At 37.3% G+C, this 24,473-nt stretch overlaps 1 protein-coding gene across 3 annotated transcripts in view; it reads left to right on the top strand.

Annotated features, from left to right (window-relative positions):
- LOC131683407 (mitogen-activated protein kinase kinase kinase 11-like) overlaps window positions 1-23,763 on the top strand; it is an 84,310-nt gene extending 60,547 nt beyond the window's left edge. For all 3 annotated transcript variants that reach the window (XM_058965373.1, XM_058965374.1, XM_058965372.1), the window contains 3 exons: window positions 12,807-13,254; window positions 13,365-13,702; window positions 20,391-23,763. In XM_058965373.1, coding sequence (XP_058821356.1) covers window positions 12,807-13,254; window positions 13,365-13,702; window positions 20,391-21,352 — 1,748 coding nt within the window. In that variant the 3' untranslated portion in view covers window positions 21,353-23,763. The remainder of the gene's footprint in view (window positions 1-12,806; window positions 13,255-13,364; window positions 13,703-20,390) is intronic.
- The last annotated feature ends 710 nt before the right edge of the window (window positions 23,764-24,473 follow it).

Here is a 24,473-nt window from a genome sequence, read left to right as displayed (position 1 = left end):
TAATTAAACGTTATCTTACAGACCGATATTTTGAAACAGATCCCCCTGCAGAGTTAACATATTTGTCGTAAAAAATTGTATAATACCGAAAATACCGGTACTGGCTTTTGTTCAGTACCGGTATTACGGTACCAAAAATGTGTCGGTACTCCCGGGATTTTCGGTACCGGTATTACCGGTACCACAACCCTAGTACTGATACACAACCATGCTCTGCTAGGCCCCAAAACTGACTCAGACATCAATTCGTTAAAAGTTTAATAACTTCTTTTAACAAAGCCGGATTCACTAGCAGTCTTTGACAAAGTTGTAGGCAATTAAATGATCTTTCTTATTTTCACTTACAGTGAAAACACGATGCATGCAGTGCCACATAGAGGCGAAAATGCGAGTTAGTGGGTTTTCTCCATGTAAATTGTCGAAAAATACCTGTAAACTTCAGGCACGTTGGTCCGGTAGCTAGACTTGTCCGATTTGCTTCAAATTTGGAACAAGTACTCCTGGTGGGACTAGGAATCGACTTAGGCATGGGCCGATAGGGGTCATTTTTTTCCTGTCACTCTGTTGTTCACGCCCCAAATTTTACCAGTTGATTTGAATGACTGATCGGAGATGCTCAGATATTATCTCTTTACTGTATATTGTTCCACTATTGCTGGCTACATTGACGCGACGATGAAAAAATGAGCCGTTAAATAACACAATTTTCATACAATCACAAACCTTCAAACATTTGTTGTATAGTATAAATACACTGCTTATTAGGCAATAACCCTAGATCAGCGGTTCTCAACCTTTTTCGTACCACGAACCTCTTAGAAACCACCCTGTGATGTTGCGGACCCCCACGATTAAACATCGATTTTGTGTGCTATCAATATAACATTTTCAGTCTGATAGGAAACAAGACATGAAATATTTTTCATCGCGTCCCCCTCAGGTTGAGAATTGGTGCCCTAGACAGTTACGAGACAATGTCTTCTAGGGCGCTTGAATTTTAGTAGTGTATTTCTAATATACATATATACGAGAGCTATCAAAAATACTAGTCGCAAGGACAGAACCAGCTTGGTAAAACCCGTTTCAAATATATTAGAATAGTAAAATCAGAAATAAACTTCAAGCGTAAAAATCGGTCAGAGATCCTTCAGCATAAGAATCGCTTTAAAAATTCTCAGCCGTAAAACTCGGCAAGGTTATTAACCGGTTAAAAATAAAAAATGTATGCGCAGGAGCATCAGTATATCGAGATGTTCAAGAATAACAGTCGGCTTAAAAAAACTACCTAGTAAGAATCGGATATGTTTTTCCGGTTGATATATTGAAGATATTAAAGGTTTTTTTATTCGACTCTTACAGAAGAGAGTCACAGTAGGATTTTTATACTTGAAGTTTGTATCCGGTTTTTATATTCTAATATTTTATTATTCTATGATTTTTCGCAGCATGTTATGTCCTTGCGACTTTTATTTTCGGCAGCTCATTTGCAGGTTTGTGTTTGTAAGACTGTTAATTTTATGTAATCATATATATATATATATATATATATATATATATATATATATATATATATATATATATATATATATATATATATATATATATATATATATATATATATATATATATATATATATATATATATATATATATATATATATAAATGAGTACCTACCATATATTAGTATTTGACAGGTGGTAGGGTATGAATGCAAAATGTGTTTTCCATTCTCAATAATGCCAGCAAAATCAAACGAGTATCAGATTCGAAACACATTCGTTCGAAAAATAAATCCGCCGTAAGGCTGATTATTCGTGGGATGCGCTATATTATGATGATCAAATACCAATATTGAGCGTTTCGCCGGGAGTTCAGCAACAAAATTGTTTTACTGGGTGAATTTCCAAACCGGGTTGCTGTTCATAACTTAAGGGGGCGTCTGGTGTAATGGGCAACAAAAATTGACTTCTTAATCTGCTTAATTGTTAGTATTGAACCTCTAGAATAGTCTCCCACAATCTCGGTGATCACGCTGAACTTCATTTGTTTGGAACAGCCATGCATTCCTCGCGCTTATTTCCTGTAACACATATTTCAATCTATCGACAAACATTTTCGAAAAACTGACAGCAATAAAAATGTTAACAATACACTCTAAACTACTTTTACCCAAATTTTCAGGAGAAAATATCCAATGGGTTATTTTCTACAGCGTTTTTTCCTAGATGCAATTTGATGTGGGACACCCTTTAATAGCGTGTTTCTCGAAACCGCGTTTTTCAAATTGGCGAACACGATAACTAATCAACGAATTTACTTGTTTTTTCTTCTATGTGTAGCCTGTCGATGAACCACAGAAACTGAATAAAAAGATTTTTCTCCCTATTATTTTGAAGAAAAGTGAGCGAATTTTACAGTAAAATATGAAATTTTTCAGGTTTTACGAAGCCATTTTCCGAAACTCGAACTTTTTTCTGGTTCATCGAGTAGAGGAGAGATGGCAACAGTGGATCAGCAGGAACTGTGAAACATTCGCAATGAAATCATAATGCATGATCAGAATCGTCTCATTTCCTCATATTTAATGATTTCTAATTAGGCCATTACAAATCTTTTTTAAAAATTATGTCCAAGTACAATTTTTTTCGGAAGGGGGGGGGGGGCAAACAAAAAATAAATATTTATTTTAATAAACATAATTTTTTTTTCTTTTTGCATTTTCTTTCGATTGTTCTCGTGGACGTTTCCGCAGGGTGATTTCGTATAGCGGGGTTGAGCTATTTGTTTTACTAGAAAAATTCAAGCAAACATTACTGAATCAATCAAAAGTTCACATAGGAAAGGGATGCTAGTTTTCGTTTTAAATAATTTTCCCAACAGTGCAATTTTTAAATTCCCAATAAAAGCTTGAAAGTTCTCTAAGAACTTAATGTAAACATTTAAGAGTACTTTAAGGTATTAACTTTTGGTTGCTTGAATAGTTTTCGTTCCGTTGTGGTGGCACATGGACCGACTGTACACACAAGGCATGAAAATCGGTCAAAGGTGAACCTGCTTGATAACAATGTACAGAAACAGGATTGCAACATTTCACTTATGGACTTTTGGAAAACATTCTGGAATGAATCCATAGGTAAAGTGTGCGTCAATGGAATTATTCATCTCAGATATGGTTTTCTCTGATATTTTTTTCTATTGCGTATTTCGTATACAGTAGCCTGGCGGACGTACATCCTGTGCATACTATACTTTTTTGAACTCTAGTGGAAACATCAGCTTTGGTTTATCGCTTGTGCTTGAAGAGTTGTAGATTTGTTTGTTTGGTACATGATAGTAATTCGGCTCGGTTCCGTGTACATCTTCGAAATCTTTACATTTTTCTCCATCTTGTTGCGCAGCAGGTAGCCACATCAGATAAATTCATTTGATAGTCGTACGGATTTATGAAATTATAGCAATCATCAGTTCATTTTTTGCCTTTTTCATATAAGGAAGACTGTGCAATCACTCTGAAATTTGACTTTTTAAGCTACACCCGGAGTGTCGAGTGTCATATACCACTAGATTCAGTTCGTCGATATCTGAAAATGTCTGTATGTTTTATAGTATGGTTAAATAGCTTCAAAAGTACATTGGCTCTAGGTGGGATTCACTTTTGTGCGTAACCGCTACTAATAGTCCTTACTTCTCTTCCTTCCTTTTGTTCCACGAGACTGCATCGAAGTGTTGTATCGTGGGGAGGCTGATTCAGTCTTAAGACAAAATGATACATTAGAGCGGTTTAGCTCAGAACACATATCCGGCTAATCGCAGTGGTGAACTTCTGTTAGCCATTTGGCTCCCGTTTCTGTGAACCATTTATTTCCTGTTTTCGCGAGCCATCTCAATTCCTCGTCGGAAGTTCTCCCGATACCGATGCCTGTTGCGTGAGTCATTTAGCTCCCAGTTTTGTCGCAATCTTCTCGCATAGTCCATAAATCTTACTCAAAGGGCCAACCAGTACTGGGCGAGGACGGTTCGGCAATACCGGATGGAGCGTAGCTTCTGGTTCGCTGCTTCCGGTTCGTTGAAAACTGGTACTTCACTCGACCTACTCGATCTTGTCCCTGACGGTGAAACTAGTCTACTCACATGCTTCGGTCCGGCGATTCCAGCTGGTTCGTGGTGCCCAGTACACTGGCGCCTCAAGTAAAGCTGTGGTTGCTCTCACAGCCTTCCCCTTAACATAATCATCGTAACTTTAAAAGTTCAAATCGATGATATATTTTCCGACCGCGCTGTCTTTCGGCTGCTAGTCATCACCAACTCTGTTTTATGATGGGCAATCATCTCCGTGTCGAGTGTCTCCTCTTCTAGCGATTGTCCGATTACTTGGAACACCACACCATCCGTGAAGCCGAAAATCGTTATATCTCTGGGAAGGTTCAGCTTCAATACTCCATCGTACACTGCGTTCCACAGCGTCGAGTCGAGGAACGTCATTTGTAGTTGTGATTCTCCCTTGTCTGTCTCGTAGATCAGTGTTCGGTACTGAAAGTAGTTCTATAATATCCTGCAGAGTTACTCATGCTGTACAGCGAATGGGCGATTGCTTCCCAGCTAGTACTATTGAAGCATTCTTCACGTCTAAGGGAACCGCAAAAACGATATCCTTATCTCTGCTGTCTCCAAAGTTCCCACAACCGTTTGGATGGATTTCACTGTAGACCTGCCTATAAGGAAGCCGAATTACATGAGATACCGTTCTCACGGTCCGCGTACTTCGTTAGCTTGTTCAGCATTACTCCTTCTCTCTAACATTACCAAGGGATATATTGACTACGCTGAAAGATCTCCATGTTGTCCCGGCATCGGAAGCAACATCAGCTTTTGTCGCTTCCAATTATCGGATCGTTTTGAACATATCCGGGCTCTCATGTATCACTTCACTTTTATGGCTTTCGCCATCTCGATAAGCTGTTTGTTGGTAAATCGATCTTCATCTTTGTGATCATCCTCCTCACTGTACGGCGAAAATAGATTCATGTTGTGGGGAAAACCTTTCGATGGCGACCTCCATCTTTTCCGGGCACCTTTCAGGTGGTACAGCTGAGCCTTTCGAATGCAACGATCGATTATGTCTCTATCGACTGTTGCGTTTAAAATGGAATCGATTCAGAAGTCGGTCTGTATTAGCCTTTCCATGAGATTTTCGTTTGATAATACACAGATGGGTCCTTCCTTCCGCGACCAGTAAACGTTTCATTTGATGTTGGACTGAATCGATGATCTCATTTAAAATTCACATTTACCCGAGAATGGTCAAAATAAAAATTATCATGGGATGGTAATTTCTAAAACTACCATAATAGTTTTCAGTTACGAAAAGCAAAACTCTATGGAAGCTATTGTTGCTCTATAAAACGTGACAATTTTTTGAATTTTGGTTATTTTAAAAAAATTATTTGCCCCCTGATTTTTTTCAGCGATTTTGAAGGGGGGGGTGACATAATTTTTAAAAAAGATTTGCAATGGCCTTATTTACACGTGTTGCTATATTTTGGAAGAGATATGAAACTCTATCTCTTTTAATGAATATTTGTTTGTTTTGAGATAGCCGGAGTAAATTTACAATGAAAAACATTATTCCATTTTTACGAGTTCATCGAATAAATGTTTAGTCTATTGGTACTTATAGCAAATTTTATGCTCAACATTTGCCGTCAACAAAGTTTTTTGGTAACTTGTCATGGTTCTGTGTAATTGGAGAATTTTCATAAATAGACCCATTGGGTAACAGTGAAACGATGACGTATGGGGTACAATGAAAATTTCTTGTTTTTGTGATCTGTCTTAAAATGTGAATGGGTTCTGATTTTTGAAAGTATAAACTACTCATCTAGTGCAAAATTTGCCAATTTGGGATAGTCAACATGAAGATGAACTCTTCTTTCAAGAATTCAGCTTATAGGCATATATGATTTCTTTTGTAAACAAACAATTTTCGCCTCAATATAACTTTAAATAGAAGCATTAGGATCTTTCTTCGTCAAAACAAAAGAATAAAATTCAATATAACTTTAAATAGAAGCATTAGGATCTTTCTTCGTCAAAACAAAAGAATAAAATTCCCAAGTAGAATATTTCACTATAGTCGACGGCGTATTTTATAGTTTGTACATATGGGGCATACTGGTACATTTTAACACCGACTGTTTATTATCCCGAAAAAGTTGTTTCCCTTGAATTTTACCTGCTGGAAAAAATAAATGTAATAGTTAACAACAGTGTAACTATTACACAACTATCATGTATTATCATCAAATTTAAAACGTAGAAAAAAATGTGTTTCACTGTTACCCCCTCTCCCCTAACTACAAGTCTAAGCTTTACAAATCTTATTAAATTTTATGTTTCAGACAATTTTATCAAGAGTTATCGTGTTCGACGTAGTGCTCCTCGACGTGGAAATGGTTGGACGTCTACTCTTGGAACGCTTCCATTGCGTACCTGAAAATATTCTCTTTCTTGTTGCAATAAATGTATAAGAAAATCTTAACATTACACAAAAGATCCGTTGCCTTGCCTCCAATATCGTGAAACAAAATAAGTTTCGGTTTGAGTACTTTACACCAGACGCTCCCCCCCCCCCCCCTTTACGCAAACAAAGCAATTAAAATTTTGACTCGGTCAGATGTTTTAACAATAGGTTTTTTTTTACATTAATGTGTACGTGTAAGGACAACTATTAGATTTCAATTGCCAATCCTGAGTGCAGTCACGATGCACCGGTTATGTCCCAGAATTTAGTTAGCCATCTTTCTGCCTTTCTCATATAACGAAAGGCTATGCAATCACTCCAAAAATCAACTTTTCATCCGAAGTCCTGAGAGCTAAGTGTCATATGAGCGATCGAAATTAAAAGGACAGAACATGCTTCATTAAACCTGCTCTAAATATATTAGATTGTCAAAATCGAAAATTACTTCCAAACGTAGAAATTAGACTGAGATGCTTCAGCATAAGAATAGCTTAAAAAGTTCTCAACTGCAAAACTCGGAAAGGGTGAACCTCCAGTATAAGAACCGGATAAAAATATATAATTCGTACGTAGGAGTTTCCGTATATCGTTCAAGTTTTAAAGTCGGTTAAAAAGCTTATTTATAGCCGGCACTTACTGAGGAATGCCACAGTCCGATTTTCGGGTTTGACGTTTATATCCGATTCATTCTAATATATTTGAAGTGAGCATTTTATATCCGTGCGACTTTTATTTTCAATCGCTCATGGATCATTCGATTCAGATCGTCGAGTTCGCAGAATGTCTGTTTGTATCAAAAATCATAAATCAGCAGCGACTGCTTCAAATGGAATGTTCCCCATGTTGATCGGAGATTGAGATTTGTCTTTTCATCATTTTCCTGATGAGAAAGATTGGAGAGGTAGTAAGGTTAAGGATAACGAAAATAACGACACAGGAAACATAGACAATACGGAAGTACTATTCCATCCAAAGAATAAAAGGCACTTCATGATAATCGGACCCCCGAGGGATATTGAGATAACAGATTAACAAAACCTCCCGAAGAGATATTGTCTTCCAAATGCGGCTTAAGAGAGGGTCAAAGGATGGGGATAAGGGTTTTCGCGTAAAAAAATACTTTTTTGCGATTTTTTTAGAAATTTGGGTGAAACGAATTGATCAAAACTTGTATATTATAATGTAACCTTTCAATAACATTCTGTAATTTTTCTATGCAAAAATAGAGGCAATCGACTCGGTAACGAAGTTTTTTGTAGAACGACTTTGGAAAAAACACGATTTGCGGTGTTAACTACCACTCAAAAACTGCTTAACCGATTTATTTCAAACTTTGCATTCACATTCTATGTAAAAAATACCTTAACCCCTAAGATGAGTTTTCGAGATTTTTCACGAAAAATTTCGTTAGTTTTGAGTCAATAATTAACCCAACGTAAAGTATAACTTGATTTGCGACCATAACTTCAGAGTCAAAGAAGTGCAATGGGTGAGCTTCGGTTGTATTTCTTTGTTGCGTAAAACGTACCATTGATGTTTTATTCGGATTAATTGATAGTCAACATGAAGACACCATTGCTCGACAACACAGAAGGCTTGATACATCAAATCTAAAAATGTGTGTTAATGCAAATACCAGTGATCACTATAGGATAATCTTCGGCGAAACCATGTGTCGAAAATCCGAGCTCATCAGGTTTCCTCAACAAGCCATCGGCGACAAGGTTTTACAGAAGTGGTGACACTACCCGAGCAAAGTCGAACATCAAAATTACAACAAGTGGAAATCATATTTTGATAATAGCATCAAATTGAAATCTTATTTTGCTATCAGTTTTAGATTTTTTAAATATGACATCAAATTTTGATCTCATTTTGCTATCCTTGTTTCTTAGAAGAATTTTCTATGCTTATATTTCTTTGGTGAAACATCAAAGTGAATACATATTTTGATATCACAAAAAAATTCAACATCTCAATGAGCTTTCAATTTACTCTCACTGATAGCAGAATTAGTTTTCTGCTCTCTATCTTGATCTTTTAACCGTTAAAACGACCAAACCGACAACAACCTGAGTAATCATTTGCCGAACATCACAACATCAAGTTTAGTTTTCAATTTGTTGTCAGACTCTGCTCGGGTACCCAGCCTTAAGAACATCCGCAGAACTCAGTTTCCTTATCTGTACAGGTCTTAATGACCAGCACAGATGACGGTTGCTAAGCATTTCGTGTATCCAGTTCGTGATAGATGAAGGTACTCCATGACATCGTGCTGCTTCCAAAATGGATTCGAAAGACACATTGTTAGAAGCACCTTCAAGAAAAACTTCTAAGATTGATTGCTTTTGCAAAAATGCTTTTTCAATGTTGTAGACAAATTTTGTAGCAGGGTAATATGTATATTGCATTGCATGCAGAGGGTCCTCGCCCAAGCTAACATCCCGAATGTACTGGTCGATTAAACGTTCTACTGATTTGAGATGGAGGATCAGACTGATCGATCTAAAACTATTTGCTTCCTCACAAGCAATGTAACAACCTTTGGGAAAAATTTTACAATTATTTCCCGCCATGCTAATGGAATCCATCCTGTTGCAAGACTACAAGTAAGAACTTTCTTCATGCTGGAAGTTTTCATATCTTCTTTGAAGTAAAACTGGAATGATTCCATCTGTTCATGGACATGTATATGGAGCAAAACTTTAAATCACCCATTAGATGCCCAATAATAAGGCTTGTTATCTCACACAATACGTTGCGTAAGCACGGTATACTTCGTAGATTGCAGACTGATCATTTCCAGTCGGACTACTTGAGGAGCATTGTTTGGGAATAACAATTGATCCAGTCCAAATGAGAGTTTCGCCTGAGAGCCACCATTGCGGGCCACGACCATCTTTACCGTAACTTCTCATCCCAAGTTACGGTGTTGATGTGGTACTTACTTAACGGAAGGCCCCGACTCAGTGACACTCCCATAAGTACCACGGATTGGGTAGTGGGTGGGTTGTTAGTCAGGATTCGCTTCAAGCAAGCGATGCGACTGAGACTATATTTTCGTGCATGTTTGAATAGTTTATTGACTGTAGGATACGTAAATCTTCTAGGCGTTTAAATCGTTTAATTGTTTATCGAGATTGTTTCATCGGAAACAACTTGAACTCCGGACAGCCGGCTGTCGGGAGTGTTGTCGACAATGTGAAATGGACCCTAAACAATGAGTTTAAAAGTGGGATGATGGAACATTCAAAAACTATGCCACGCAAAGATTACCCAATACTAACTAACTCTCTGTCATTTTACCACGTTATTTTTCCCCTTGGTCTAATACGAATCAAATTCTTTTAGTTTTTCCTTCATTTTGTAGTGGCAATTTTATGCCGCTACTCGCAAAAGTGTTCATGTTCTATGGAATTTCCTATATACATGGCGCAATCGTGCGTAAAACGGCCGATTGCGTCAAAGCACATGACGTGCTCCCTTCCCATTTATGTCACAATTAGTCATATCTCTTCCTCCTAATAGCGTGGCAGAATTCATAAGGGGCCGTACACTAATTACGTAAGGCTTTTTTAGAGCTTTTCAACCTCCCCCCCCCAGATAAGAGTTCGTAAGATTTTGATGAACTCCCCCTCTCCCTACATAAGATCTTAAGATAGCGAAAACGATATGTATAGAATTATTACAAGAAAGCTCATGACAAAATTTAACTGTAATCATCTGCAGAATTTTAATTGCATGCCAATATCGCCCAGTAGAAAGAATAACTGTTGTCAGACATTCAGTAACTCCAATTTGGTCCACATGATTTGTCAATTCTCCACCCTTATACATAATTCAAAAGTCATTCACTCAGACAAGACCATGCGTATTTCCCACCCGCATTAAAGACCCAGTGGATTCTTTTCCTAGTTGGTCAAATAAACATTAAACAAACAAATGAATTAGTTTGTTCAGTCTAAAGAAATGTCACCTCGATTGGCATCAACCGGCGGATACGTGTTCCCTTACAATGCCATCAAATGAAAGTATTTCAAATTACATACGACAAAATATGTGCAATTCAGAATATAACGAATTGAAGATTGCTGAATTATTTGCATTTAAAAAAAGATAACCAAGGTGGTTCATTTCCAAAGATAGCACTGCTGATGAATAACTGTATAAAAATTGGTGATAAGGGACGCGGACGAAAATAGCTGACCACCGCTAATAACGCTTGTTATCTCACACAATGTGCACAAACAGCGAAATACACCGATGAAAAATAGAGCAGCGCAAACATATTGCGATGTGCGGATCACCCGCACAAAGAGAAACTTGAAAACGAAAAAGAGAACGGTCTGTGCACCAAGAGATGCACAATTTCGCTCAAAAATCCATCTGAAAGAGCCCCTTTTTTGTGCCTCCCCTTCCTGGCACACAGGGAGGAAGACGAATCAAACTACAATTCAGATAAAGTTTGATCGGAAGAACGTTTCTAACATGATTTTTTGGTTGTTTTCACTACTTTCGTGCGCGTGCGACAAAGATGCACACCAAAGAGCCTTTTTATTTCTACTCTTTAAAGTGGAGACACGGAGTAGAATGCACACATGGGCGCAATATACATCGGAGTAAAGAGGTACAGTATGCAAAAAAAATTAAAGATACCCCTTTATCGTTCCAGTATTTTTGTTCATAGGAAAGGCTTGTTTTATTGTACGCATACTTTTAAAATTTTTGATTCACCGTTCCAAAGCCAACAAATAAAAAACTAAATAAATTTGTCGTCGTGGAGTAGTGGCGATGGGATTAAATATAAAGAACGAGGGTGTCTTTAATTATTTTACATACTTTATATTGTAAAAGAGAAAAGCGCTAATCTGCATGAAAAGTGCAAAGAGAGTTTTTATTCGTCTGCAGTGATGCCAACATTGCAGTTTAAACTGAATTCTTCCAGTTATTTTTACTCGATCCAGTCAAACAGACAAATGTGTAGATCGTCCAGTTTTTCAAAATATTGTCCAGTTTTATTCTGAAGAATGTATCAGAAATATTTCCTCACTATTTGCAATACAATAGTAGTTTATTATACAAACTAAATAAAATTGTCAAGAGACCATACTATCTGGGGAATTTTTCAGTAATCATATTTTGGTGCACCCTGTCACATTTCAATACACATTCCGAATCGATATGCTATGGAGTGCAAGATTAACAGATATCTTAATGAGCCCTACACAAGTAAAATGCCAACTACAATAACTTATTATTACTTTCTACATATACTTAGATGATAATGACATAGATTATATTATAATTTCTAAAAATAATCAAAATTCAAAAATCCTGTAAAACGTGTATTGAAGAAACATGATATAATCAATAAATGCCAAGTTTTGGTATGATATAATAAGGTATGCTCAAGGTTTGGGCCAGTTATTTGATCCTACTCGGGATACTATGCGAAGGTTGTTTTTATCTTCGCGCTGCTCTATAAATCAGGTTCATAATTCTAAACGGGTTTACAAACATTTCATGTCCGATCCATTACTTAATAATCACCGTAACAAGCTGCAATCAGCGACCATTAAATACCCTAATTTGTTTGTTCCAGCTGATGACTATTATCAGTAGTTGTTGACGACAAAAGCATACCATTAATAAAAGTCCTGCTGCGGATACTGTCGTCAGCAACGCTGATAAGAAGCCAGAAAATCCCTTGTGAACGTAATTCAGCCAACAAGTCCGCCTGATTTCTCCTAATGCCACCGCTATAGCAAAGGAAAAGACACCTCATTGTCATTTCGAGTGATTAAGGCAATTCATCAAACCGTTGTACCTGCCCAAGCAATCCGGCATGCTTTCCATTCTGAAACGGCAAGACTATAGGACACAATGTGAACCTTGCTCGAAGTAAATGGCCATCCGTATCTGCGAAGATGTGAACAAAATGTTCTCCCCGCTGACTATCTCTATAATGATTCTAATTAACACAACCACAGCATGTTAACTTTCCAATTAGCTGAACTCAATTTTCAATGCCATTAATCTCGCCACTTGTGCACCACTCGTAGTGTTAGATTTACACTCTACTTACTAATATGCACTGCTATAGTAATTTTGCTTCTGTAGTTTCGATGTGTGTTTTAGAATTTAATGCTACGATGCTGCTAATTAACAATTTTCTCTTGATCCCTCCTCTATACTAACTATCCATTGCTCCTAACCAAGTAGTGACCGCAATGTAATAAGTGAACAGTAAAACTATTGTAATTTGTGGCAACATGTTTGATCTAGATTACGACACCGATGAGTGGTACCCACCTAGTCTGCCTATTGTCGGTGACACGTCGTTGAGCACGCCGCTTTGCACAAGTTTGACCAGATTCAGTGGACTTCCCAGCACGATTCCGATGCCGACGCTTTATGCTTCCGAAGGACAGCGCAAACCAAAGTTATCGATTATAGAATTAGTTTTGTACAATATCGCCTCGATGCTGGCCGGTGTTGCGTCTGGGTACGACGTTCGGATATCAAATGTCACGCCCGTTCACCCCAGGTTACATCCGCAATCTGCGCTGAGTGACGTTTATCAGCCACAGCCTAGTCCCTATCACAATCTGCATCAGCCACAGCTTCAGATGCCTCTACCTTTAGATAATAATGTAGATCAAGAATACTCGGAAGTAAATACTGACAGGGTTTATGGTCACAATACCTATCACGGACCGGTAAAGCATAGCAGGTGAGAATTTGTTTTATATGCATAATTTCATACATGTTCTATTTGCATGACAGAATGGTACATATTATTGACTAATGGCCGTGGCTAATATCATAATATCTTCATGGCAGGACACCTTTGTCTTCATTAAGCCCAAGACAAGACGACCGACAGCTGCGTTATACCGATTCACCTCAGCACTATTTACCTTCCACGATGTCGACAACCAGTGGGCTGGGATCAAATTACACACCATCGGGGCCGAGCTCTTCGCTGAGCGGTGGCGCTGGTACTCAACCACCCACACCATCGCCACGGCGAAAATCAAGTACTGCTTCGTTTATTGATTACGGAGAGCTGCCGGAAGAACAGGAAAGTAGAGCTGGCCTTTACGTGCCTGGTGATTACGTCAACTATCCCCAGCAGAACAGTAGCATGTTTACAACCGGGACCAATGCTGGATATTTCGGTAAGTGTGAATTTACTTTTGAGTGAATATATGTGTGTTTTAAGGCAAACCACACATTATCGCATTAAGGACCATAGTGCTCGATATGATATAGGGTTTGCGAATTTCTTGTTGCTGTTTTGCTGTACTATGACAAGTGCCATTTAGTATTTTTTGATAGAAACCATTTTGAAAATATGAATTTGAAAGTCTTAAAATAAATTAAAGGTTTCAGCATTTAAAAAAAACACTTTTTCGTGATTTTTTTAGAAATTCGGGTGAAGCGAATTAATCAAAACTTTTGTATATTATAATGTATCATTTCAATGGTATTCTGTAATTTTTCTATGCAAAAGTACACGGTGTGTTTGGTAGAGCAAGTTTATTCGAAAAAAAATCGGCATCTCTAAAACTTCAGTATGTGATAGAATGGACTTTGCCCTCTCATTTACAATCAAAAGTAAAATATTCTGTCGGGGGCTCCAGAATAACTTTTTATTTTAAAAACTTTTTTTGAAAACGTAGGTTTTCCAATGAAACTGTTTCACATTTTTACCACTAGATATTGCTATAGATATTCAAATAATACTAAAAGTGAGAACCGAATGGGCAATTTCATTGTGTTCAACTATGTAGAGAACTACAAATCGATCTAAAATCGTTCGGGAAAGTTGGATCTCGACTATACAAGCGGTTTTGTGCACGTGTTTACACGAATTAATGCGTTCGAGATTGCACATAAAATGTGTTCTTGAAACGAGCACAGCACAAAGGAAAGCATGGTGACAAGCTCAGTATCCTGTTCAAAGGCATTGTGTAGCGTACCTCCACAGCTAGTGTAGCGAACTTATTAGTCTGCTATACTGGCTGTAGACGCACACAGTACAGTTGCCTGCTCGCTGTTCAACAGGCAACTGAGCTTGTCCGGCCAAATCTGTTCCTTAAATAGTCGGTGATAACGTCATTCATAGAAGCGTAGCGCGCTAGGTACATAAATCTGCCGTACCGGACTTGGGAAGCGCTACCTTCTGTGTGCAAATGCGTAGTATTTTGACTATTTTATACATTATTTAAATTTTTAATGCTATAATATCAAAATCGTATGGGTTTATCCATTGGAATCTGTTCTTAGAAGTATTTCTTAGTGATACACACTTAGTTGAGCTTGGCAATTTGTTTAATTCTTTTATTGAGATCTCTGCGAAAAATGAATCTGCCGAGTGCTCGGCTGTTCAAATCTCGGCAAAAGATGTAACAAATGCTGAGATTCGGTTGAAAAAATTCAGAGTGTATTTACGAAAAAATTTCGAAAATATATCGTGAAATCCCTGAATTATACTACCCATGATCGCATTGTTGTTCCGTTTCCTATGGGATTTCCTACCCTTTTGGGACCCTTATGATATGATATGATATGATATGATATGATATGATATGATATGATATGATATCATAAGCAGTATAAGCTTTTAAAACCTAACCACTTTGCGTTACATACCATTTTTTGTTGAATTTGCAAAGTGCACCCCCCTCCTATCAAAAACAAAAACGTAGCCCTACGTCAAAAATTAAAACCTGTACCCAACCCTAATTCGATTTTCAATAAATAAATTCAACCGTATTTGACCCGAAATAGTAGGAGCCCGGTGTTAGTTGGTGATGTTTTCATTTTTTTTATCTATTTGATTTAGGTAGATCGTGCACTGTCGATAAATATAACCATTCATGTAATAAATCAACATTTATCGTAAATAACACAAAATCATTCGAATTACGTTCGAAAACACAGTATCGTCTTCTACAAACTGCTTGTAAGTTTACAGAATGTAATGCAACACAAGCATTGGAGAATGTACACACAAAAAAATAATGAAATTTAAACGACATGTAAATCAAAACGAATGTAAACATACAAAGATTGAATCAAAACTTTGATTGAAAATTACGTTAAAATCAATGCACTCAATTGGAGAATCAAAAAGCATACAATTTTACACTTTCATTCGTGTAATATTACATGTTATTCATTTTACAGCAATAAGCGTGTAAAAATACATTGAAGTGCATTGGTTTTCCGTTTGAAGAAACTGTAATTTTCAATCCACGTGTAGAATTATAATAAAATTCGTTGGAGAAAGCACAACAAGTCCTGTGGATTTTTGGTGGAACTTAATTTTACATTTATATTCATGCTCTAAATATGTGCATGAAAATAAACTTAAAATTACAAAATATTTTTTTCTGTGTACATATTTCGCGCTACTTGAGGTAAAAGACGTGAGACAGCGCATTTATTTAATATAAACGGAGAAAAGGTCACACCGACAACGTTCCCCTACCACTACTTAGTACCTGGCTCTCCTAATATTATGTTATTTATTTCCTTATCTTCGGTATACACCGTACAGTTACAGTACAGTTAGTTTAGCTTTCGGCATAAATCCTTACAAAATTTATCTGCATAATCTTTAGTACAATTTATCTGCATATTTTTGATAAATTGAAATAATCCCGTGTACATGTATTAGGGCATTGGAAAAAATTTTTTTTTTGAATTCTCGAAGGCCCCCCCCCTCTCATATTGTGACAAATGTCAAAGTAAGCTCAGATGCCAAATTTCACATCATTTGGACAATTTTAGACCCCCGCCCACTTCGCTTGAAATATTTTGAAATTGGTACTATGGGAAAATATGGAGGAAAAAAACATTAAATGCTTTGAAGTAGCAATCAGAAAATTAAAATTTATGCCTTTATGCCTTTTTGAAGGAAATAATCTTAGTATTTGAATGGAGATATATTTGTTTCTAGAAAAATACGGGAAAGTGGGGTACTGGGTCATTTTGGCCCCAAAGTCCCCTATTTTTAATGATTTTTCTGCTCCGTGATGCAAATCATACATATTTTGTAGTTTTTCTAATGTGAAAAAATCTCAGAAATCGAACGGAACCCTTTTGACCTTAGTTCGAATACGAGACGTTGGGGTTAAATGGCCTTTTGTCGTTCATATTAAACTTCATCATTTTCTCGTGAATATATCTCTATTATTGTTCACTCAATTTTCATAAACTATACCTTGTTGAACGTGGAAAATCCTTAGGATTATAACAAAAATAGATTCGCTACCGGTAAAATTCAGGAACATCAAATTATCTGACATATAGTGTCGATTTCACATTTTTATCATAAAATCGCACAAATTAACTCCATTTAACAACAAAATTCTTATTTAATTTACTACTTTTAGTGTAAAATTTGCTTAGGGATCACATGAGAAAAGTTTCATTCCTGGAAAAACAGGGGAAGTTGAGGTATTAGGACAAATAATGAAAAAAATGAGATTTGTAGAGTAAATATCAAGAAGTTTGATGTTTCTGAATTTTACCTTTAACGTTTTTATTTTTGTTTTATTCCTCAGAATTTTACACGTTCAATAAGTTACATTTTATGAAAATTGATTGAAGAATAATAGAGATATAAGCATGAGAAAATGATAAAATTTAATATGACTGACAAAAAGCCCAACTTCTCGTATTCGGACTAAGGTCAAAAGGGTTCCGTTCGATTTTTGAGACTTTTTCACATTAGAAAAACTACAAAATATATATGATTTGCATCACGGAGCAGAAAAATCATTAAAAATAGGGGATTTTGGGGCCAAAAAGACCCACTTTCCCGTATTTTTCTAGAAACAGATATATCTTTATTCAAATACTAAGATTATTTCCTTTCAAAAGAGGTATAAATTGTAATTTTCTGATTGCTATTTCAAAAATTATTGCATTTAATGTATTTTTCCTCCTTATTTTCCCATAGTACCAATTTCAAAAAATTTCAAGCGAAGTTGGCGGGGGTCTAAAATTGTCCAAATGATGTGAAATTTGGCATCTGAGCTTACTTTGACATTTGTCACAATATGAGAGGGGGGGCCTTTGAGAATTCAAAAATATTTTTTTTTGCAATGCCCTAACATGTATACATGAAAAAAATTCTCTTTATAAAAACTGAGCAATATTTTTTTAGCAACCGCATACATTTTTATCGAAAGCCACAAACATTCTAGAGTATTTATTATTTGATGGTTAAGTTCATATATATCTTTTCCATGCATTCGTTTTTCTTTCTGGATGTCGCACAGAGGAGTATTTGACCCAAAAAGCTGGCCAAAAGCGAAAACTTCAAACTCGTGCAATAGTTTCTAATCCAACACGACTGCTTTCCTGGATAGCTACTACACAATTTTGACTCCTTGTTTGATTTAATTATTCCATTTACTACCAGCATGAGCCGTCAGAGTTAGAATAAAATAAAAGCGATGAATTCTCGTTAAAAAGTCAAGATATTTACTTTCTCTTATCTATCAACCAGTATTATCGAACGGCTAGTCCCAACGTTTGCTAATTCCATTGGCTGGTATATTCGAAAATCGAAATGAACCACATATTTCAATGAATTTGACAGTTATAATCGAGCTGAATATATTGTGCAATAAAGTGATATTTATTTATGTTCTCACCATTTATCACCTCAAATTTCAATATCATTAGATAAATCAGCGTCTGAGTAAGTGAATCAAGAGTAAAATTGCTGCCACTTTTTGCCATTTTAATAGGCATTTTACAAAACGTTTCCATTCATTGCTGGATCTTTTTCGTAGAACAAATTATATTAATGCTTTTGGCCAGCTTTTTGATACCAATACTCTGCTGTGCGTCGTAAAGTTGAATTGTGAAATCGCAATAATTCTCTTTACGGTTCAAAGATTACCCCGAAATTTAAGAAAGAAAATTTACAAAAAATATTTCAACAATCCTCGAGAAACATCACAAAAATTGATAAATGTTTCCCCGTTTTATAGTACCGCAAAATTTTCCACAATGATATTCTCCAAATGATTAACTTCCAATTCAAAATCTATTAATAGTCCCGTTAACTCGATACACGCTCACTTATGGGGCGCTGTTTTATATAGGAAAATGGGAAAATCAAGCTTATTTCAATATTTGTTACTGTGATAACTTATCCCATTCTGATAATTACGGAAAGGGGGATACAAACATTCAAAAACGTTTATGCGTAAGTTCGAAATTTTTCGAAAAAAAAACCCGACCCGACCCGTACCCGGTGATAACAAAATCCGAACCCGCCCCGATTCCTTCGGGTACGGGTTCGGGTCGGATATCGGGTCAAAATACCCCTACCCGCTCATCTCTAATCCAGATACGCGGACTCTCGTGATCCATTTAATTAAACAAAACAAAAATCCAGTGGAAATTGTAAAGAATGTTGGTGTACCGTGCCATTTCATACGAATTGTACGCAGCAAACCGAAAGCAGATCAGCCTGTCAAGAATAAACCTGGACAAGGACGTAGGAAACTGACAACCCCGGATGATCGCTGTTTGATCAGACACGGACTCAATCAAGTCGTGCATTCCCACTGAGAAGCCCAAAAAATTGTTTCAAAATCGTTCAACACGGGTGCAACGATGGACCTCTGTTCAGCGGTTATTTGGACGTCGTCCAACGTTGGTCCGACGAACGTCCTTTATTGGATGATTTTGAAACAAACTGTTCTTAGAGGGTTGGTTGGTGAGTGGAGACATACTAGTGTTAGTACGGAAAGATCTTCCCGAAATGACATCAACATGCTTTGCTGGAAGTGCAGATGAAAAGCCGCTGCAAAAACCTTTGCATGTTTCGCAGCGTAGAGAGATTGATGAGAGCGCAACGGTAGTACGAATTTATATTCATCCTCAGTGCACGGCCCGGAAAATCCCGGGGCCGGTGTACCCATGCGTAAAGTTACTGTTACTGTCTCAATCGATTGCCAATTCATCAACGGAAAACCAGACCTGACCTGAATCACAAACGGTGGTCAAATTTGTGGCGGCTGTCCAGGCAACATCGGCGAGGAAATTAATAACAAAGCCGATGGATTTACACTGGTTACCCGCAAGTACAAGAACAGAACATTTGATGGCGGGTACCAGGACAGCTTTAACGATGATGGCCTTGTTACGAAAGACATGAGAAAATCAAATGCCCCCCTTAAAGCTGTAAGCGAGCAGACGCATGTTTCTCCGCCGCGAAAGAAGGTCTCCGCGCGCAATAGAAAGTAGCGCGCACGAGATCCAATGAATAGTTAATAACTTGTTTTTATTTTAATTTTTACATGTTGTAAACATCAAAAACCCACGGCATACCGTTGAATGGGCCTTATTTTTCTTCATTTTACAACTGTTAAAGAACGACTAAAAACTGGATATTTTTTGGTGCCGAATGTCCCAGAAAATGTGTTTTTTTTCTATAAATCAAGATTATGTAGGTACTTATGTTAAACTGTTCAAAGGTTATGTCATGTATTTGAGCAGACCTACACCCACTACGCTTGAAGAGTTGATTATTTTTTTTGTTTTTATGTGTCATCGTGTTGTTAGTTTTTAAATATATGTCGAATTGTATACAAGAGTGTAATTCTACTGTATGCATTGTATATTTTTGTACAAAACTGATTCGCGGTCTTTGTTACTTGGAATTTACTTCATAAAACGTTATGAGAATTGGTTATCACGTGAAAAAAATGTAAATGGAGGTCCCCGTATATGCGGTTTTCTTTATAAATTTTGGGGTAAAACAATTTCAAAAATGATTTTTTTCGCGAGCTTTTCAATTTTTTATAACTTTTGATTTTTTTTTATCCTCCACAGGATCCCACTACTTTCCATATCGGCCTGAAATCAACTTTGCCTTCGAACGCGAAACAAAGTCGTATGGTGGCGAGCCCGTGTACGAAGATCACCACTACGATAGTGCTTCTTACCATGATTACGCCTACGAAGGAGGGATGAGTAATCGGTTCAGTGCTCCTCGCGTTCCTACGATGGGTGTCAACGCTGCCGGTCACCGGAGAACGCTGTCGAATGCTTCAGCTACGGCGAGTAATATCAACCAAGGGTTTCACTTCGATCAGGATGACGTTGACCTAGTGGACGACGCGATCTACGGTTTGAATCATTTTTATATAAACAATAACCAGAACGCCGTCAAAGTGCCCGAAAGTACTCTGGTACCCAATAGGATTCATGAGTACGAAAACATTCCAAATTACTTTAAGAGGCAAACTAGTCTAAATGCTGGTTATTCCGGTCACTTTTCCAATGAGTTTATAAATATTAACAATCACGAGCGGCCCATTAGTTTAGGATTGGAACACGGTGGATTACCATCGTCTGGAAGCGGGACGCAGGTAAAGTTAAGATCCAGCTTGAAAAAATACAGCAACCAGCAGCAACAACAATCACTACAGCAGCACACCCAAAGTAAATACAGCACTGGCTCGAGTGGAAGTTGTGGTACGCCGATGACAAATCCAACGCCACCGGACAGTCTGACCAGTGATGATAGTTCATATTTGAGTGCTAAGGACAACTCTTCTTCGATATCATCTCAGAGTCGTGTTCGGTTTACCCCAGAACTGCTTTTGGACATGCAACAGCGCCAGCATCAGCCACCGTCACAAGTAGGTCATGGCTCTGTTGCTGAAATCAGCTCACATGTGCCACTTGGTCGTAAATCTTCCGGTGGCGGAGCCACAATGGCTACTTCCTCGAGCCATACGTCAATCGCGACAGGACGACACACAAATGTAGGCGAAACGGGTCAATCCTAGCAGTACGTGAAAACCTACATGGTGTAACTTTCGATTTTCTCCTTGGTGCACTTATTGATCTGCGCACTTTTTATGGCCAGGAGGCAGAATAAGAGGATTAGGAGACACGAAAGAGCGGCTAGTCAGCTCTGCTACAAAAAATGGATTATGTTCTTAAATTTTTATTGCAGCATTCGAAGGAAAGCAGCGCTTATACTCGAAACGAGCCGTATTAATCCGGAAGACAACAACCGTAAAATACTCAAATATATTACCACGCCACTTGTGCTTTGCGATGGTGTATCAATGGCAAGCAGCTATAGTCGTTTGAAACTTTACAGTATCCTATTATCAGTTTACGATTTACTGCGCTGTTCGACAGTCTTTAGTAAGTTTAGTATTTACAGTCCCATGTGTTCATTTATTTTAAGAAACATTTTCTACCCCTATTATAAATTTTTAATAGAAAGTTGCGCTTTCTTTGTGTACATGCAATCGATCAATTAATCTAAATGCACGTAATTTCGCGTTTAACAATTTTGGCACACTTCTGTTTTAATATTGCTGGTAGGCGGTATTGAGCTGAGAGAAAAATAGGAAAATTCGATCTGCTGAAAAGCGAACTTCTTAAGCCTTGTTTCACTTTTGTTTTATGGATTTAATGGTGCTACGTGCTATCATGCTCTTTTGTTGCCCCTCCACCCAGTGGGTTGGTGCTCTCTATATGTGGACTGCAATAATGAGTTGAGCGAGACAGGTTCTTCGCAAGTACTCCCTCCGGAATTCCGGTGTGTTATGAATCGTTTTTCTCTGTAGTTATGAATTCAGATATAACTGGTTTGCAATTCCGGATGTATATGTTTCATAGCCTCAATTCAGTGAAAACGTGCTATTGCGTATAACATCGACAGTGAGCGAAGCTACGGTTTTATGTTGGAATGGAGTCATTGTTTTACAACACTATTATTTCGTTTTGAATTATTTCTCTAAAATCAATTTTACCTAGGTCCTGTTTGGAGTATTGTCAGAATTGCAACACCCATGTTACAAAACTTGTGTTCCAAAAATATCTAGTTCCAAAAACTGAAACATCTGGAATTGATACGTGCACGTTTTTTCTGTTTTCTTATCTAATTTGTTAGTACACGAAATTTTGTTATATACCCTGAATTGAGTCCATAAAAATCCGGAGTGTTAACTTCAAAATCAGCGCAAACGAAAATTTTCGAAGAAAAGAATGCTCAAAAAGAGCTCATTTCTTTGGGGATTCAAGATTTCCATCCACGTATCGTGACCAACAAAAACACAATTAGCCACTTTGTGTCTTATTGATATTTACGAGAGCGTACTAAGGTCGACTGTAGTATTATTTCTAATCCACAAGTACGATTTCCTTTCACGTTTGCTCTATCCCAAACTACCGCATTCATTCTAATTTAATATTTTCATTGTTTTTATATGTTCTTTATTCCCTTCAAATCATTGACACATCTAACCGCGTGGAAATAGGTTCAACCGCAATATCTTGATATATTGTAGTTCTGCTTTGACATGAAGATTGAAGACATTAAGAAACTCGTACTTTCTCTCAGTTGCTTCGGTTTCGAAGAAAGCTCTGACTCTGTACCAAATCGCAATAAGAAGTGGCTTCACCAGTTATCAACAATAATCAGAGTAAATTGTAATGAATTGCGACACATAGATTTAGATTAGTTGTCATCCCTCGTGCAGTACAGTGGAATGAGCGCTGCAAAGCAGAAAAGTAGATTCACAGCGTTTTCCAACAGCTCACTGACCGTACTGCTCAACGTTTGAGCTTACCTATATTGATTGTAAATACCTTACGTACAGGAACATGGCACTTTTAACCAATTTGCCAAGAGGACATAAAAAAGAAGGCATTCTAGTGTGGTGGCGATTGCTGTACGTATGGGGACGAAGAGAGAGAATGAAGTTCTTTACAAATTTATTGCAATTTGCCGACTTGTAGTTAGTTCTATAGCAAAGTGTACATGTGTTGCAGAAAGCCAACTATATACCAATTGGAAGAATACGGAAGCACCGCAACGTTTGTAATTAGTTTCATCCAATTAAATTCGATTGTATGGAGTACTAAGTGGAAAAGAATTGTGAACGATATAAGCTTTAGAATTGGATAAAGAAGGTAGGAGGTCAATAAAACAAAAAGGCACTTACTCTAGTCGTATAAGGTTTGATAGTAGGATTTTTGGGTTTTTAATTAATTTATATTTATTGTCATTAAGAAAGCTAGATCGAAAGTGTTTTATATAGCATTTATATTGCATTTTTCCGTTGCTTCGACTGAAACTGCAATGAACGATAACAAGCGAATAGAGGAGAGATATCAGCTACCCTCAGTAATGGATGCGATTATAGGATTGTGTGCCGAGAGAAAAATAAATAAATTGATTATAAATTATTTTCTTCGTGTATTTTTTTCTAACAACCCAGGCAAATAGACCGGGATAACTCTGTTATGATATATATTGTAAGCCATAAATTTCCGCTTTAATTATACTCTTCATCCAGCTTTGCTCCTCCACTGTCGTTCGTATCCTTCTCTTAGCAGTCTTAATTAATTAACGAGCCATACATGAGACATTCTTCTATAGGTGTACTTGTTTGGTATATTCACACATAGCTGAGTTTGTATGTTTACTGCAGGTTCTCCGTTTGAAATACGACTTCCATCGTCAGTGACATCCACTGAACTTGTTGAGCACCGTGGCATTACGAAACGATTATATTAATTATCCTCGGCGTTTTAGTTCGATTGAAATATTGCCGGCAATTTGTCTGACAAGTGGGTGCTCGGAGCTAGGAAAGATTACGTTCGTGTTGCTTTACTTACTACAAACGAGAGGCAGCCAGGACCTGTGGGTATTCTTGTTTCTCACTCCATTTTTGTATTCAGCGTTGCTCAGAACGTCTCATATTGTTTGAACAATGTATATTAATCAACAAGTTGTGATGAGACAAGCGCCCCATGATGAGCTAACGTTCTAACTTACTCTCCATATGCTACGAAATGTTACCTCTTTTTGTCGTATTTTCCTCTTCCTAAAAGGTTACACAATTTATGAATCATGATCATGAGATGATTTACTGTCATATTTGGAGC

Source organism: Topomyia yanbarensis, chromosome 2 (genome assembly GCF_030247195.1).
Source record: "Topomyia yanbarensis strain Yona2022 chromosome 2, ASM3024719v1, whole genome shotgun sequence".
NCBI classification, from domain to species: Eukaryota; Metazoa; Arthropoda; class Insecta; order Diptera; family Culicidae; genus Topomyia; species Topomyia yanbarensis.
The sequence above is the reverse complement of the archived record's forward strand: the minus strand, read 5'-3'. Positions and strand labels throughout refer to the sequence as shown.